The sequence below is a fragment of the Pagrus major genome, chromosome 17 (genome assembly GCF_040436345.1).
Source record: "Pagrus major chromosome 17, Pma_NU_1.0".
NCBI lineage: Eukaryota > Metazoa > Chordata > Actinopteri > Spariformes > Sparidae > Pagrus > Pagrus major.
The window spans coordinates 29,774,761-29,787,531 of NC_133231.1; the positions used below are offsets into that span (position 1 = coordinate 29,774,761).

A 12,771-nucleotide genomic window follows, 5' to 3' on the forward strand; every position below is an offset into this window, starting at 1 on the left:
AAGATCTTCTGCAGGGGTCTGGATCAGACAGGAGCAGATAGGAAACTGGTCAACGTGGCAGTTTGTAACTTCAAAAAATGACGTTTCCAGCTTCTCCTACATGGCTCGTTGGTCTAGGGGTATGATTCTCGCTTAGGGTGCGAGAGGTCCCGGGTTCAAATCCCGGACGAGCCCTTATTTTTGACCAAAGGTTTGACCTTATCTGGATCTGGAAGAAGAAGTATCCTCTGGATGCCAAGCAGTCAGCACAGCATATTTTACTCTTTAGTTGATCTGGACGGAGAGAGTGTTTGGAGGCCATCTTTCTAATGTGGAAGTCAAATACACTGCAATTACATCATAACACACATCATTAGAAAAATGATTTGTTCCCCCCAAATAGATAACTGTAAACCTAACTATGTTATTTTATTAATATAATAACACGCAATCAAAATGTCCAGCAGCATCAGTTTTACCAGGTGTTGGTGTCTCAGAAAATATTAACAAAAATAGAAGAATCACCAATTTTCAACCAGTATAGGAAGACATTTTACCATTGATTTTGAGTCAGTGGCACACTCCCCTTTTTATTTTAGTGCTTCTTCTATTTTTTATCAATATTTTTTATGAAAGATTTGCATTTTTTCAATAGTCTCTAGGTCATGTCACCCATTGACTCAAAGTCAATGCCAAAATGTCTGCCAATACTGATTGAATAAGACATACATCTTTATATTGGATTTTAGTGTGCCTCATATTTTATAATACTTGTCATGCAAAAAAAAAATTACACACATTTAAAAAAAATCTTTTTTAAATATACAGTTTATACAAAAAATTAGGAACATTTTAATGCAATAAAATTTGAAATATTGATTGAAAATAGAAGAAGTCCTAAAATCCAATAAAAAAAGAGGTCTGTCTCGTTCAAACAGTAGAGGCAGACATTGATTTTGAGTCACTATGTTTTGAGGTGTGTATTTGTGAAAAAGTCTTGAGGTGAATTTAAGGACAGCACTCCAGAAGAAACACTGCTGAGAACAGCTGATGATGTGCAGGAGTCTGCTGCTGCAGGGCTGTTCTGGCCTGAGTCTGCTGCAGTACAATGAATGGCCTGTAGATGGCGCCCAGCCACCAGAAATCATCGATCAGTGCTGTAAAGATCAGAGGGCAGCAGAGGAGCTCAGTCAACGTGGCATGGACTGTACAGTGCAGTCTGAGAACCATGGTCACATAAACGATGTATGTGGCTCGTTGGTCTAGGGGTATGATTCTCGCTTAGGGTGCGAGAGGTCCCGGGTTCAAATCCCGGACGAGCCCTCAGCTTTTCACTGTCAAAACAAACAATAATTATATACATAATAAGAGGAGATTGTTCAACAAATCTGTGTTTGCAAACAGAACATAAATCCTGCATGCACGTTAATACTTGTCAAGATTTCTTCCTCGTCACCAAATTGGTTTCATGCTTCTTTTTTTTAATGCTACATTGTGCATTTTATTTTATTTTAATTCACTTTATTTATATTTGCTCCAACATACGATTAGATAAAATCAGATATTTAAAAGATATGTGTCAGGAGAGATCCAGGAGCCATCTGGTTTATACAATGGACTCTGTGTCCCGTACAGGACAAAACAAACAAACAAACAATAAAAATGTATTTAACATAACAGACAAACTGATCAATCAACAGACAATGATCCAATAAAAACCTAGAAATACATAAAAAAATATATAGGAGGATAAAGAAAAAATATAAAAATTATTTCATTATACCTCAGCAAATGCTCACATGTTCTGTCATACAGTTTAATATCAAACAGTTTCTGAATTTTAATACCTATAATGCAATATTATTTGGGCTGTGCAATACTGCCTTAAAATAATATTTGCAATGTTTTTGCACTATATCATGATAAATATCTCAGTATTTTAAAATCTCTAAACCACTTCATAAATGCTTGGACTGGGCAACAACAACAAATATCGTGACAAATAGGATTTTGATCAAACGTCTCAATATCGATATTGCGATTATATCGTAGGGATGACTATTGGTACCTTCACGAAATATTGAGATTTTTGATAAATAATGAGCAGTAATGTGGATGTAATGACTGAAGTGTGTAAAGGCAATTGTGAGAATAAGTAGAAGTTCAGAAAATGACATCGCTTTACTGTAATGCAGCCATCCAAAATATAAGACAATATACAGCCTCATATCACAATAAAAATATATTTTGAAATTTTTACTCAGTTCTAAATATATAGCTAAATATATTTAGCTAAATGTAATGTACATTTTATCACAGCAAATGCTTAAATGTTCTGCCATACAGTTCAATGTGATACAGTACAGTGCAGTATAGTCATACACTGCTGTGGCTATGATCAAGTTATTTGGTTATCATCATTTTATAAGTTAAATAAAAGTTTCCCTTTATGTGTGAATTAATATCTTAGATTTAGATTCAGTGAACACATGCCTATATAACATGTTGAGTAAAAAATATCTGCAAATGAGGCAACAAAAGAAGAAAAAAGTCTTAGTTTTCACAGTACAAGCTGAAAATCAGAAAGACCATTAAAAAAAACTCATTTTCCCGGCATTCCGTCTATATCCGGTCATGCGCACAACCACCCGGCTTCTCCGCTGAGCGTCAGTGCCATGACAACAGGACGATGGCTGCGAGCAAGAGGCTGAGAAATGTGATTTTTGTGTGAACGGGGAGAAACAAACCGACGGCTTTTACGGACCGGCTCGTTTGTGAGAAGGTGAGAGACACTCGGGAACAAAAACGCGCTTTGTCGCAAGTGGAGAGACTCTGAAAAACAGTGGCGACACTGTTTCTTGACCCGCTAGCTGCTTGTATCCAGGTAACTTGGAGAGCTAGCTAATTAGCCGGCTAAGCTAAAGTTAATTCAGCCGGCTTGACGTTAGCTGGAAGCTAACTTACCTTTGCGGGATGCCTCGATTTGTAACCGATTTAAAATAGCTTCCGAAGGCGTGTATGATTAATTTACTTGCGTTTTTCGTCGCTCAGTGATTGAGAAGTTATTTACCACAACATGAATCCTCCTGAGTATCAAACACTGAGCCCACAGGTGTCTCTGGTTATGTGCTATACAAGTGTCAACTAGAACAACTTTACAACTCGTTTATTTCTCTTTCCGTCCTTGAGTGATCACCTGAGTCTCTAATGTAGCTTCTGACTACATGAAAACTTGTTGCTCTAAATATTGTGGAGTCTTATACACATTTTTTAAACTATAAAAGCAGATAAAAGGTCACTTGTCTGCTTGAAGGATATGTGAAATACTGAAGGGTCCCTTGGCTCCAGGTTGGTATTCATTACCGTCCTATCTGATGTGATGGACATCAGTCAAACCACTTAAAATATTGTCTTTCAAAACGTGTCTAAGCTGTTATTGTGATATATATACATATATATGGATATTAGACAGCTGCAACTATTAATCCAATAATCAATTAGTTGTCCATTATTAAATTAATTGCCAACTATTTTGATAATTGGTTTGAGTAATTTGAGTAAGAAATAAACCCATAAATTCTCTGATTCAGCTTCTTAAATGTGAATATCTTCTGGTTTCTTTACTCCTCTACAACAGTAAACTGAATATCTTTGGGTTGTTTTCACCATTTTCACTGTTATATACTAATTGAACTAATTGACTCAATGAAAGTAATTATAAGTTGCAGCCCTAATATTAGAGGAAGGACTTTGGTTATTGAGATACTTATTTTTCTAAATACTAATTATTCTGACATTGCAATTGAAAGCACTTGTGCACCAGCGTTTAATGTGACGCTGCCTTCCATCACAGGGGACTGAACATTTATTCCCCTGCCAACCCATGTTTATTATGAAGGTGGTGGTTGGATACAGAGAGCGAGGACAAACTCAGATGCTCTGAGTGGAATCATTTTCCGATTTTCTACCAGCTTACAGAAGCATTACTTGATTCAAATTACAGTTAATTGCATTTTTAACTGGATAGGATGAGTGCAACAGGTGTGCCAAGCCATGTCAATGAAGCATGAAGCCAAGCAGACAGTCAGGACACAGGATGATACTGTAAATCTCTCAGCCTGTAAGAAATAAAGCTCTTGAAATAATAAGTTAGTTGTGTAGGACAGGGATTTGCACCATTACAGTCTCCTTGTTGTCAGAGAGTTAAAGGTTTGTTGTGCAATTCTGGAGAAAAAGGTCCATGTCGTTGTGATTTGATGACCCGGGAATGAGACTCAACAAACATCTATTTTTTCTCTTGTGAACGCAGCAAATATTCAGTGTTTAATGTGTGATAAATTTCACGTTGCATAATATAAAATCCAGAGGGAATCTCCATACATCCCTCCCAGCCTGCCTCCATTAAAGCCTTTTGAACATGTTATGAAATATCTGAGTAGTAAAAGGTGTAATATTCCTTTAACACCGCTCAGATCGGTGCAGCAGTGTACTGTTGATATGAGGGATTCCCTCTCTGGATTAGCTGCCCGTTCCACCTGCTCAGCACTTAGCGACTAGAAAAGCTGCTTGCCCCCACCTACCCCCCTCCTCACTCTGCTTTAGTGCTCGCACTCAGAATCCAGCAGTCACGTGACTGGTATCCTGGCCTGCCATTGGCTGCAGGTGTCAGCGTGGTGCACAGAGCAGAGAACAGAGTGAACAGTGGTCCAAGCTGTCAGCGTGCCAGTTGTCAGACTGATTATCCCCTGTTTCTGTAGTGACCAGGCTGTTGGTGGTTTGATTCTCTGCCAGCTGGATAAATCTGGGAGCGGAAGTGAAAAAGAAATGGTTGCCAATTTTATTTTTATCACCCACTGTTGCCCCAGAGCAAGGCACCTAACCCCACTTCTCTACTGGAGCTGCTAAGTGAACAACAGATAATGAATGAATGAATGATGAGAGTGTATTAGGAATATATATTTAATTTAGAAATGACACCACAAATGACAGCCGAAGAGCTCTAACCTTTTCCCTCCTCTGTCTTCCTCTTTCTGTCCAATCAGAGGCAGCATGTCTCTGTTCAAGGCCCGTGATTGGTGGTCGGCAGCGCTCGGCGAAGGGGAGGAGTTTGATCAGGGATGCTTATGCGTTGGAGATGTGGACAACAGTGGCAGCGGACATGGTGAGTGTGTAGTGTGGAACAAATACACCAACCACAGCAAAGCATACGGACGGCAGGACCTCTTCTGAAATGAGCCCATATTGAAGTTTAGACGTTGTTATATATCTGTCTTATTACACCTGTCTTATTGCCTATGTGGATAAAAGTTAAATCCTTATTTTACATTTAAAGCTTCTGTTAAGATTTTCAAATGAAGCTTCAGGTGTCTTGGTTTGAATAGAGTGATTCATTGGGTCAAATGGAGCGCCAAGCCAGTTTAGATACAAAGGATGATCTTTAAATTTAAGTAAAGACAACAAAAAGAACAAAAGACTCCCAACAGCCTGTCCATAATTCAGATTCCTCTTGACAGACATGACAGAAATGGAACAGAAGGCTGTGAGCATATAAGATATGCTCACAGCATATGATGATTTGATTAGTTTTAATAGTGTGTCACACCGTTACTTATCAATGCCTCATTATTTTAAAACACAAAACAATTCTAACCACTTGTATTATTGCACTGACATACGTTTGGTTGTTTATTTGGAAAGGTGCACATAAAATTGTTGATGTGATCTACCTCTCGACCAGAGAGTGAACGCACTTCTGACAAAGTCGACTTTTAATTGACTGTAATGTCTCTTTAAATAGGCCCAATGTTTCAGGTTGCTTCCTGAACTGAAGTAGAGTTAGTCTGCAAACCTGGTGTGGGCGCAACTCATGGGAGACATAATAAAACTCTATAAATAAAGTCCTAAAAATAATTCATAATAAATAGATTTAAAATAATAAAACTGCTCAGTTCTGTGTGAAGATGTCATGTATTCAACACCGCTTCTTTTTCAGTTTAGTTAGTGGGTAACGGAGACTAATTACTTGGCATTAAAGCTGTAAAAGTGTCAGTGACACTTCCACTGACACTCAAAATAAAAGCATTGACAGGTTGTCAGGGGGGTAATAACTTCCATCCTGACTTGTAACATTGACAACTGTTGTCCTCTGTGATTGTACCTTTTAGACAAGGTGGTGGTGGGCAGCTACATGGGGATGCTGCGAATCTTCTCTCCTCATGCCAACAAGTCCACCGAGGGCGTTCCTGTGGAAGCCCAGCTCCTTGAAGTCCAGCTGCAAAACGCCATCATCCAGGTGGAAGTTGGCAAGTTTGTCTCGTAAGTAGATCTCCCGATCCTGGGACGTGGGCACCAAAGGGTTAAATGCTTTGTAATGTTTTTGTATTTCCTTGGATGGGATGTCTTGTCACAATGTGTTAGTTCCTGTGAGTTCAGCTAAACATAAATGGACACAGTGTGTTCGTATTTAGACGCTAATGGGTACGATTGGTTCTGCTACTGGTTTCACTCTTAACACGGTGCCACTTCTGATCAATCAAGTCACCTCAGATCTGTGCTCTAACACCAGGATCATTGATGGTGTTGCTAATCTCTCTCTGCCCCCTGCCCTCCCTCTTGGCTGCCCTCTTGAGGCTTTCCCCTGTGATAGTGTGTAAGTGTTTTGTAGGTCGAATTGGCATTAGCTTAATGTCCCCTGAAAGGAAGCAGCTGTAAATCACTGTCTCACGAATGCAGAGCTCTACCTTATTGTCTTTGGTCAAATAACAGATTACTCTCCTCTAAAGAACTTACAGCACAGAGAGGGTTAATGTAAACATCAAATATTTTACAATTTCAAGGCTGCATGTGTCGTGTTTTGTCCACAACCCCGAAGATATTCAGTTTGCTGTCAGAAAAGAGTAAATAAACCTGAAAATATTCATATTTATGACGCTGGAATCGAAGAATTTTGAGCTTTTTTTCTGAAATGATTACTCAGATGTGATGTGTTGTTAGTGGGATATTGTTCATGGTCTTCACCCCTTCACTGGCATTTTGCAGTCAGTCTGTATATGAGCATCAGCTAAATGTCTAAAATGTAAATGTCAGGTTTAAAAAAAGGAATAAAAAACAAGTTGTTTGAAGCTTTTAAGTATTTTACTGTACAGTTACATTAATGGCATATAGTTAAATCTCATATTTGAAATGTCTTGTCAGTCAGCAGGTCAGAGGTCATTGTTGGAGAGTACACAGAGCTGTTGATGGTTGTATTGGTTTCCTGCTTGAATTAAACCACTGGCCTTGAGATTACAGGACAGCTCCTACAGTCTGTGCACTCTGGCCACCCTGAGAGCCATATATTTGTTTATGTGTGCTGCTGCTTGGTAACAAGTCACAGATCTTTCTTTAACTCGATGTCATGACCTTGTGTGAATTATAAGCATTCATAGTATAGCTTATAATATAGCCTACTTAGCCTTACTTTAAACTGCCAGGGAGAGACGCCCATTCATAACTCATCACACCGCTTTTTCATTCATAGAAAAACCATCTCCGCTGTTACTTACCGCTACATTAACATGTCTTTTTTTACCCCCTGCGATGCGTGCTCAGCCAAAACCACCATGTCAAGAGCTTCTCTCCCTCACTCTGATTTACCCCGATCTATCAGCCACCAAGCCGCCCAAACATAGTTGCGCTTATAACGTCAGGCTAACCACTGAGTTGCAAGCATAGCTGTCGGGAACCCAAGGGCCCCATCCGTGTTGTTATTGCACTGCGTAATTGGATCTGAACAGCTCACCCCCTCAGAGTCAAGGTCAAGTGAAATGTGCAATCCAGTAAAAATGACTTATTTTTGGAGCAAAGATGATTACAGCCAAAACAGTTTGAAAGAAGTGTGGAGGAAAGATAGCAGGAGGAAAGCAGTGATGTTGGGCAGGATAGTGGTGATATGTTAGTGGACACTTTTCTCCACCTTATAGTTAGCTAAGCAGGAAATGAAACACACTGACTTTTTTAACATTTGCAAGCCTGAAAACATCACTTTATGTGTCGGTCACTCTCTGCCAGAATTAAACTCTACTGTCTTTAACATTGTTTGTTCCTTGCACTGAGCTTCCAGGTAGTAAGCACACAGAAATTCAGACAGATACATATTCAGCACAGATAGTAGTGACACTGATATCTGTAGTTTTGCTAAATGTTTCATTTAAGAGGATAAGATGTATGACAGTGCAGAAAAGTTTATTTTAAATCCTGTTTTTTGTTTAACTATATTAAATGTATGTTTATAGGGATGTTTTGTGCAAAGCTTTTGACAAATTATGTAAAATACATGCACAACTGCAAATCCCTGTCTTTGGTTGCAAAAATGGCGCACAGTGTAAGCCTGACTGCCGGACATTAACATGTGTGAAGAGCGTAGCCTCACCGTTCATTTCAATAAGGCCACTACATTGACACAGATTCCTAGTAGCTTACTTTTTAATATTAACAGGATATTTGTACTTTTATCTGACAATTGTTGCAACAGGGGGTCAGATGGTTGTCACCATGATGTGTTTGCAGAACTGCAAAATCCAATCTCATAGTAGGCTTTGGTCGATTGGCATTGACAACCCACACTGAGCAGAGAAAACTGTCTCCAATCACTAGCAAAGGGAGTCAGATCAACTCTCACATCCCTATCCAGTGAGCATCCGTCATACATCCCTATGCCAGGTTATGAAGGGGCTTTGTCAAATTATGTCTGTAACAAAGCTAGCTTGCTAGGTATACTGAGGAAGCTAAACTAGGAAAATGCAAATTACAACAGCACGATTGAAAGAAAACACACTTACAGATGCAGCCGCCACTATGCAACCAAGCGTCTGGTTTAATAAGAAAATAATAAACAGGACATGGAGACGTAACGTTAGTGCATTTAGCAGCAACAAACTTCTTTTCATTTTCTCTCCCCGCATGTCACAAACACCACCAACTCCTGCCTTACAGCAAATCTTAGGGAACATACTACTTGTTTGTGCTCTCTGGCGTTGGGCCTTTTAAATCACAATGTTATGATGGTACAGGGCTCAGTAGTCGATGACTGTCAGCAGATGGACGATGGAATTGTAAATAGGATAACAAGCGGCTGTGCAGTGGTTTTGGCAACTCAACTTAACTCGACACAACCAAAGCAGCCCCTTGCATGTTTTAAATGCGGAGCTGTTTTCTGTCTGAACACCCGGCAAAGGCGACAGAGGAATCTCACAGGATTAAATTGTATGTTTGAACCAGATGAGACTCAAAGGACCAGAACCAAAAATACTACAAAGCAGCTTCAGAACATTTAACCCCACAAATGTGCAGTTTTAGCTTGGCTCTAACTACCAACCTTTTTCGATAAACGGTTTGAGTCCCCTGATGAATGTCCACCTTAAATTCCCTTCTAACTGCCACAGTGTGTTGTGCAACTGGGGAGGGTATTGCAATCCTTCAAATTTAGGAAAAACAGTGGAAGTGGGAGCAAAGAGTGATGCAAAGACTGTCTGAGCATTTCACAGTTAATTGTACCATGGTGAGAGACCACGCACTCAGTTCTTCAAGTCTGAAATAAACAATAAATTAACAAGAAGTGCCTCCCTCTATCTATTAAACTACATGAGGCATTGAACTCCTAACCTGGCAGCCTTACTTCAGCCATCGATCTGAACGCTGTACCTCCCGTCGCCTTACTGTGGGTGCACAGGAAGCTTCCAGAAAGCGAGGTTTCTGGGAACCGCTCTGGTGGTTTGCCTCGAAGGCTTCCCACATCATCACGCTGGAAGCAGAATCCAGCTAAATCAGTCTGTTTGGAACACGTCGTGTTTAGTTACCTGCGGTTTTCGGCACTACATTCTTCAGAGACTGGTGGGCATTTTGGACGCCGGCCCCGACAGAGAAGCACGTTGTAAATATTGTCGGGGCAAACCGAGGTGGGCAGATGGTGAAAGGTTTTTGTTTCAGCACTGACTTGAGTGGTTTTCCGAGCAAGAAAGAATACTTGTGGGATCCAGTTTTCTCCTCCCTTGTTGTTCCTCTCTCAACAAACATTACAACAGTGGTTGAAAAGTTAGAAAGACAGCATTTGTTCTTGGTCCAGAAAGTGGACATATTCCTTCTCTGTGGGTTTGTGGTAAAGTAAATAAGTGAAAATCTAGGATCAGCATCATTGAGGCCATCAGCTACACCTCAGGCAAAACCGATGTTTTTAAAAAAAATCTACCAGCTGTTACAGTAATTATTTTAGAAGTTATGAATGGATACCACCCTTTAGCTGAGAACATGGGTTCAACCACAGTGGCAGGAAACATCTGCCCTGCTGAGGTGTCTTTTACCAATAAACTATACTTGTATGTGGATTTTGGAGAGAAAAATAATCCTTAATCACTTTAATGTATTTTTTTTTGAAAAAAAAAAGGTATGCTCCACTGGAAGAGCAGTTAATTCTCTATGTTTGCATTTGACGTTGCACATTTTTTTCGGTATCTGTTGTTTTAAGCTGAAACTGTGGATTTTCTGAAGTTTGTGGCCAACATTATGAGCAGGAAATGTAATTCAGGAATTTGGATGTAGCAACATAAAGTTAATTTTTGCTGGTTATCATATTATTCATAGTCAGCTTTCCTGTGTTGATGATTGTGGTTATATGATGACTGTCGCATAACGGAGCATTTCATTCTCTTGTTCAGGTGTTCAGACCTTCTTCATCTGGCTGTTCTTCACCCCAGGAAGTTGTCAGTCTACTCTGTTTCAGGTAACACACCAGTGGCGCTGACTTGGCTTGAACTGACCCGTAGCTGCTGACCAGCTGTTCACAGTCTGGACAAATTCTGCTGTGAAGAATGCAGGAAAAAGCCGTATAATGTTGCATGATGTGGCCACAAACACAACACACTGTCTTTTAAGTAACTGTCGATAAGCTGCAACCTGAGCATATCGACACACTTTGTGGCTGACTCAACAGCTCTTCTGCAGCTGCGGTAATGTGCTCGTACTTTCCTCACACAGCTAAATGCATTTTCTCTTTCTCTTCTCTGTTCTTTGTATCTCCCCCACCTTGACTGAGTGTTGAATGATTGGCTTCATCATTCATGTTTAGTGAGAACAACTGTCACCTTTTAAAAACAGCATATGGACTTGTTTTGTCTGATCTGTGTATATGCAGGCACTGCAGGGAACGTGGAGCACGGTGACCAGTACCAGCTGAAGTTGGTTTATGAACACAATCTGCAGAGAACGGCCTGCAACATGACCTACGGCACCTTTGGAGGGGTTACAGGTATGGATGACAATGTAAAACCCTTCATTTGGCTGCATGTTACAGCTGAGATGGAATAGTATTTTGTCAGACTCTCTTCTTTTAAAGACTGTGAACATGCTAATTCTACCTTCTCATCCGAGCTAACTTATTATTTGCATTTACTCAGATGATCAGCAAAAGAGCCCATCTTACAGATTTAGATGCTTCTTTGGCCTTCATTTATAAACACAACTTCAGGAGTGTTGTAGTTGTCGCAGAACACATCAGGAGAGATATGAAAAGCATCCTGGATATGGAGATTTAAGACTTGGTTTTAGGGTTGGAGACGTTCTGTTTAAGGTTTGGCTTCGGTATGTAGTTTTGATGTTTAAGGTTTGGGTTGGGGCCCTGGGAAGGCGTTATGTCAGTGAAAGTCCTTACAAGTATAGAAGTACAAACGTGTGTGTGTGTGTGTTTGAGTGAACATCTGTGCATGTGCCTTGGCAAAAGTGGTAATTGGCAGCGCTGGACAAATACATAAAACTATAAAAGTCTCTAAGAGGAGCGAAGGATGGAAAGAGAGAGAGAGAGAGAGGGGTCATATAGCTGCTCTCTCTTCAGTCAATTGAGCTTTTGGAAAAACCAAGTAGGGGAAAGCCCTTCAGTAGTGAACATCCAAGAAAAACACACACACAGACACACACACACGGGGAACCCCCTTTAAAGCAGAGAAAGTGGCATTTCCAAATAAAGGCTGTATTGTCAAGGTGTGTGTGTGTGTACCAGACTCATTGGCCTGGCATGATGGACCCTTCATTCACTCCATGTTTTCAAAGTCTGTGTGTGCGCGCTTGTGTGTGTTTGATTGATAGAAAGAACAGTGTGGGCTCATTAAACCCAATACCTTGGCCTGTGCTGAATGCACGTGCGTCGTTCGTGCCATGGACCTGTGTGTTTCCACGTGCTGATTTCTGGTAACACCACACTGTACAGCAGGTTTTGAAGATGTCATAGCAAGCTCTCATGCACATTCCCACCGTCCAACGAACGCACGCACGTGCAGTCAGACACAGACACATACATGCTTAAAGGTTTGCATAGACAGTTTTGAACATGAATGTGTACAAAATGCAGCAGCACAAGAACATATGACCTCATCATTCAGGAATATATGCACCCAAAAGCTGTACTTGAGTAAAAGTAAAGATATTGTGCGAAAGTACTACATTGGTTAAAGTGAAAGTCACCAATACAAACAGTACTTGAGTAAAAGACTTAGAATGTCTGATATTAAATGTACATAAGTATGTAATGCAGATGAATCCAAGTATTAAAAGTATAGGTTAAAGCAAATTTTACATATTATGTATGGTATACTTGTTATACCATTGTTTGGTATTGTTGCCCTGGCCGATTATTAGATCCAATATCAGCATTTTTCTTATTATTGGAATGAACTATTTTCCCCCCAAATTGCCCATGAAATGTATTAATTTGAAAATTTGCCACTTGAGCTCTGATGCAGCATGTAATCTGCCAAGTAACTAGTA

The 12,771-nt window shown here is 40.1% G+C and overlaps 1 protein-coding gene and 2 non-coding genes across 3 annotated transcripts in view; all 3 read left to right on the plus strand.

Annotated features, from left to right (window-relative positions):
- The first annotated feature begins 102 nt into the window (after nucleotides 1-102).
- On the plus strand, nucleotides 103-174 carry trnap-agg (transfer RNA proline (anticodon AGG)). Its single transcript has one exon. It is a non-coding gene; the product is annotated as a tRNA-Pro (tRNA).
- Nucleotides 175-1,230: 1,056 nt separating this feature from the next.
- On the plus strand, nucleotides 1,231-1,302 carry trnap-agg (transfer RNA proline (anticodon AGG)). The gene has a single exon. It is a non-coding gene; the product is annotated as a tRNA-Pro (tRNA).
- Nucleotides 1,303-2,674: 1,372 nt separating this feature from the next.
- The window catches only part of bbs9 (Bardet-Biedl syndrome 9), a 165,215-nt gene continuing 155,118 nt past the window's right edge, over nucleotides 2,675-12,771 (plus strand). Inside the window, exons 1-5 of the mRNA XM_073485538.1 lie at nucleotides 2,675-2,761; nucleotides 5,022-5,140; nucleotides 6,144-6,294; nucleotides 10,671-10,735; nucleotides 11,147-11,260. Coding sequence (XP_073341639.1) covers nucleotides 5,029-5,140; nucleotides 6,144-6,294; nucleotides 10,671-10,735; nucleotides 11,147-11,260 — 442 coding nt within the window. The 5' untranslated portion in view covers nucleotides 2,675-2,761; nucleotides 5,022-5,028. The remainder of the gene's footprint in view (nucleotides 2,762-5,021; nucleotides 5,141-6,143; nucleotides 6,295-10,670; nucleotides 10,736-11,146; nucleotides 11,261-12,771) is intronic.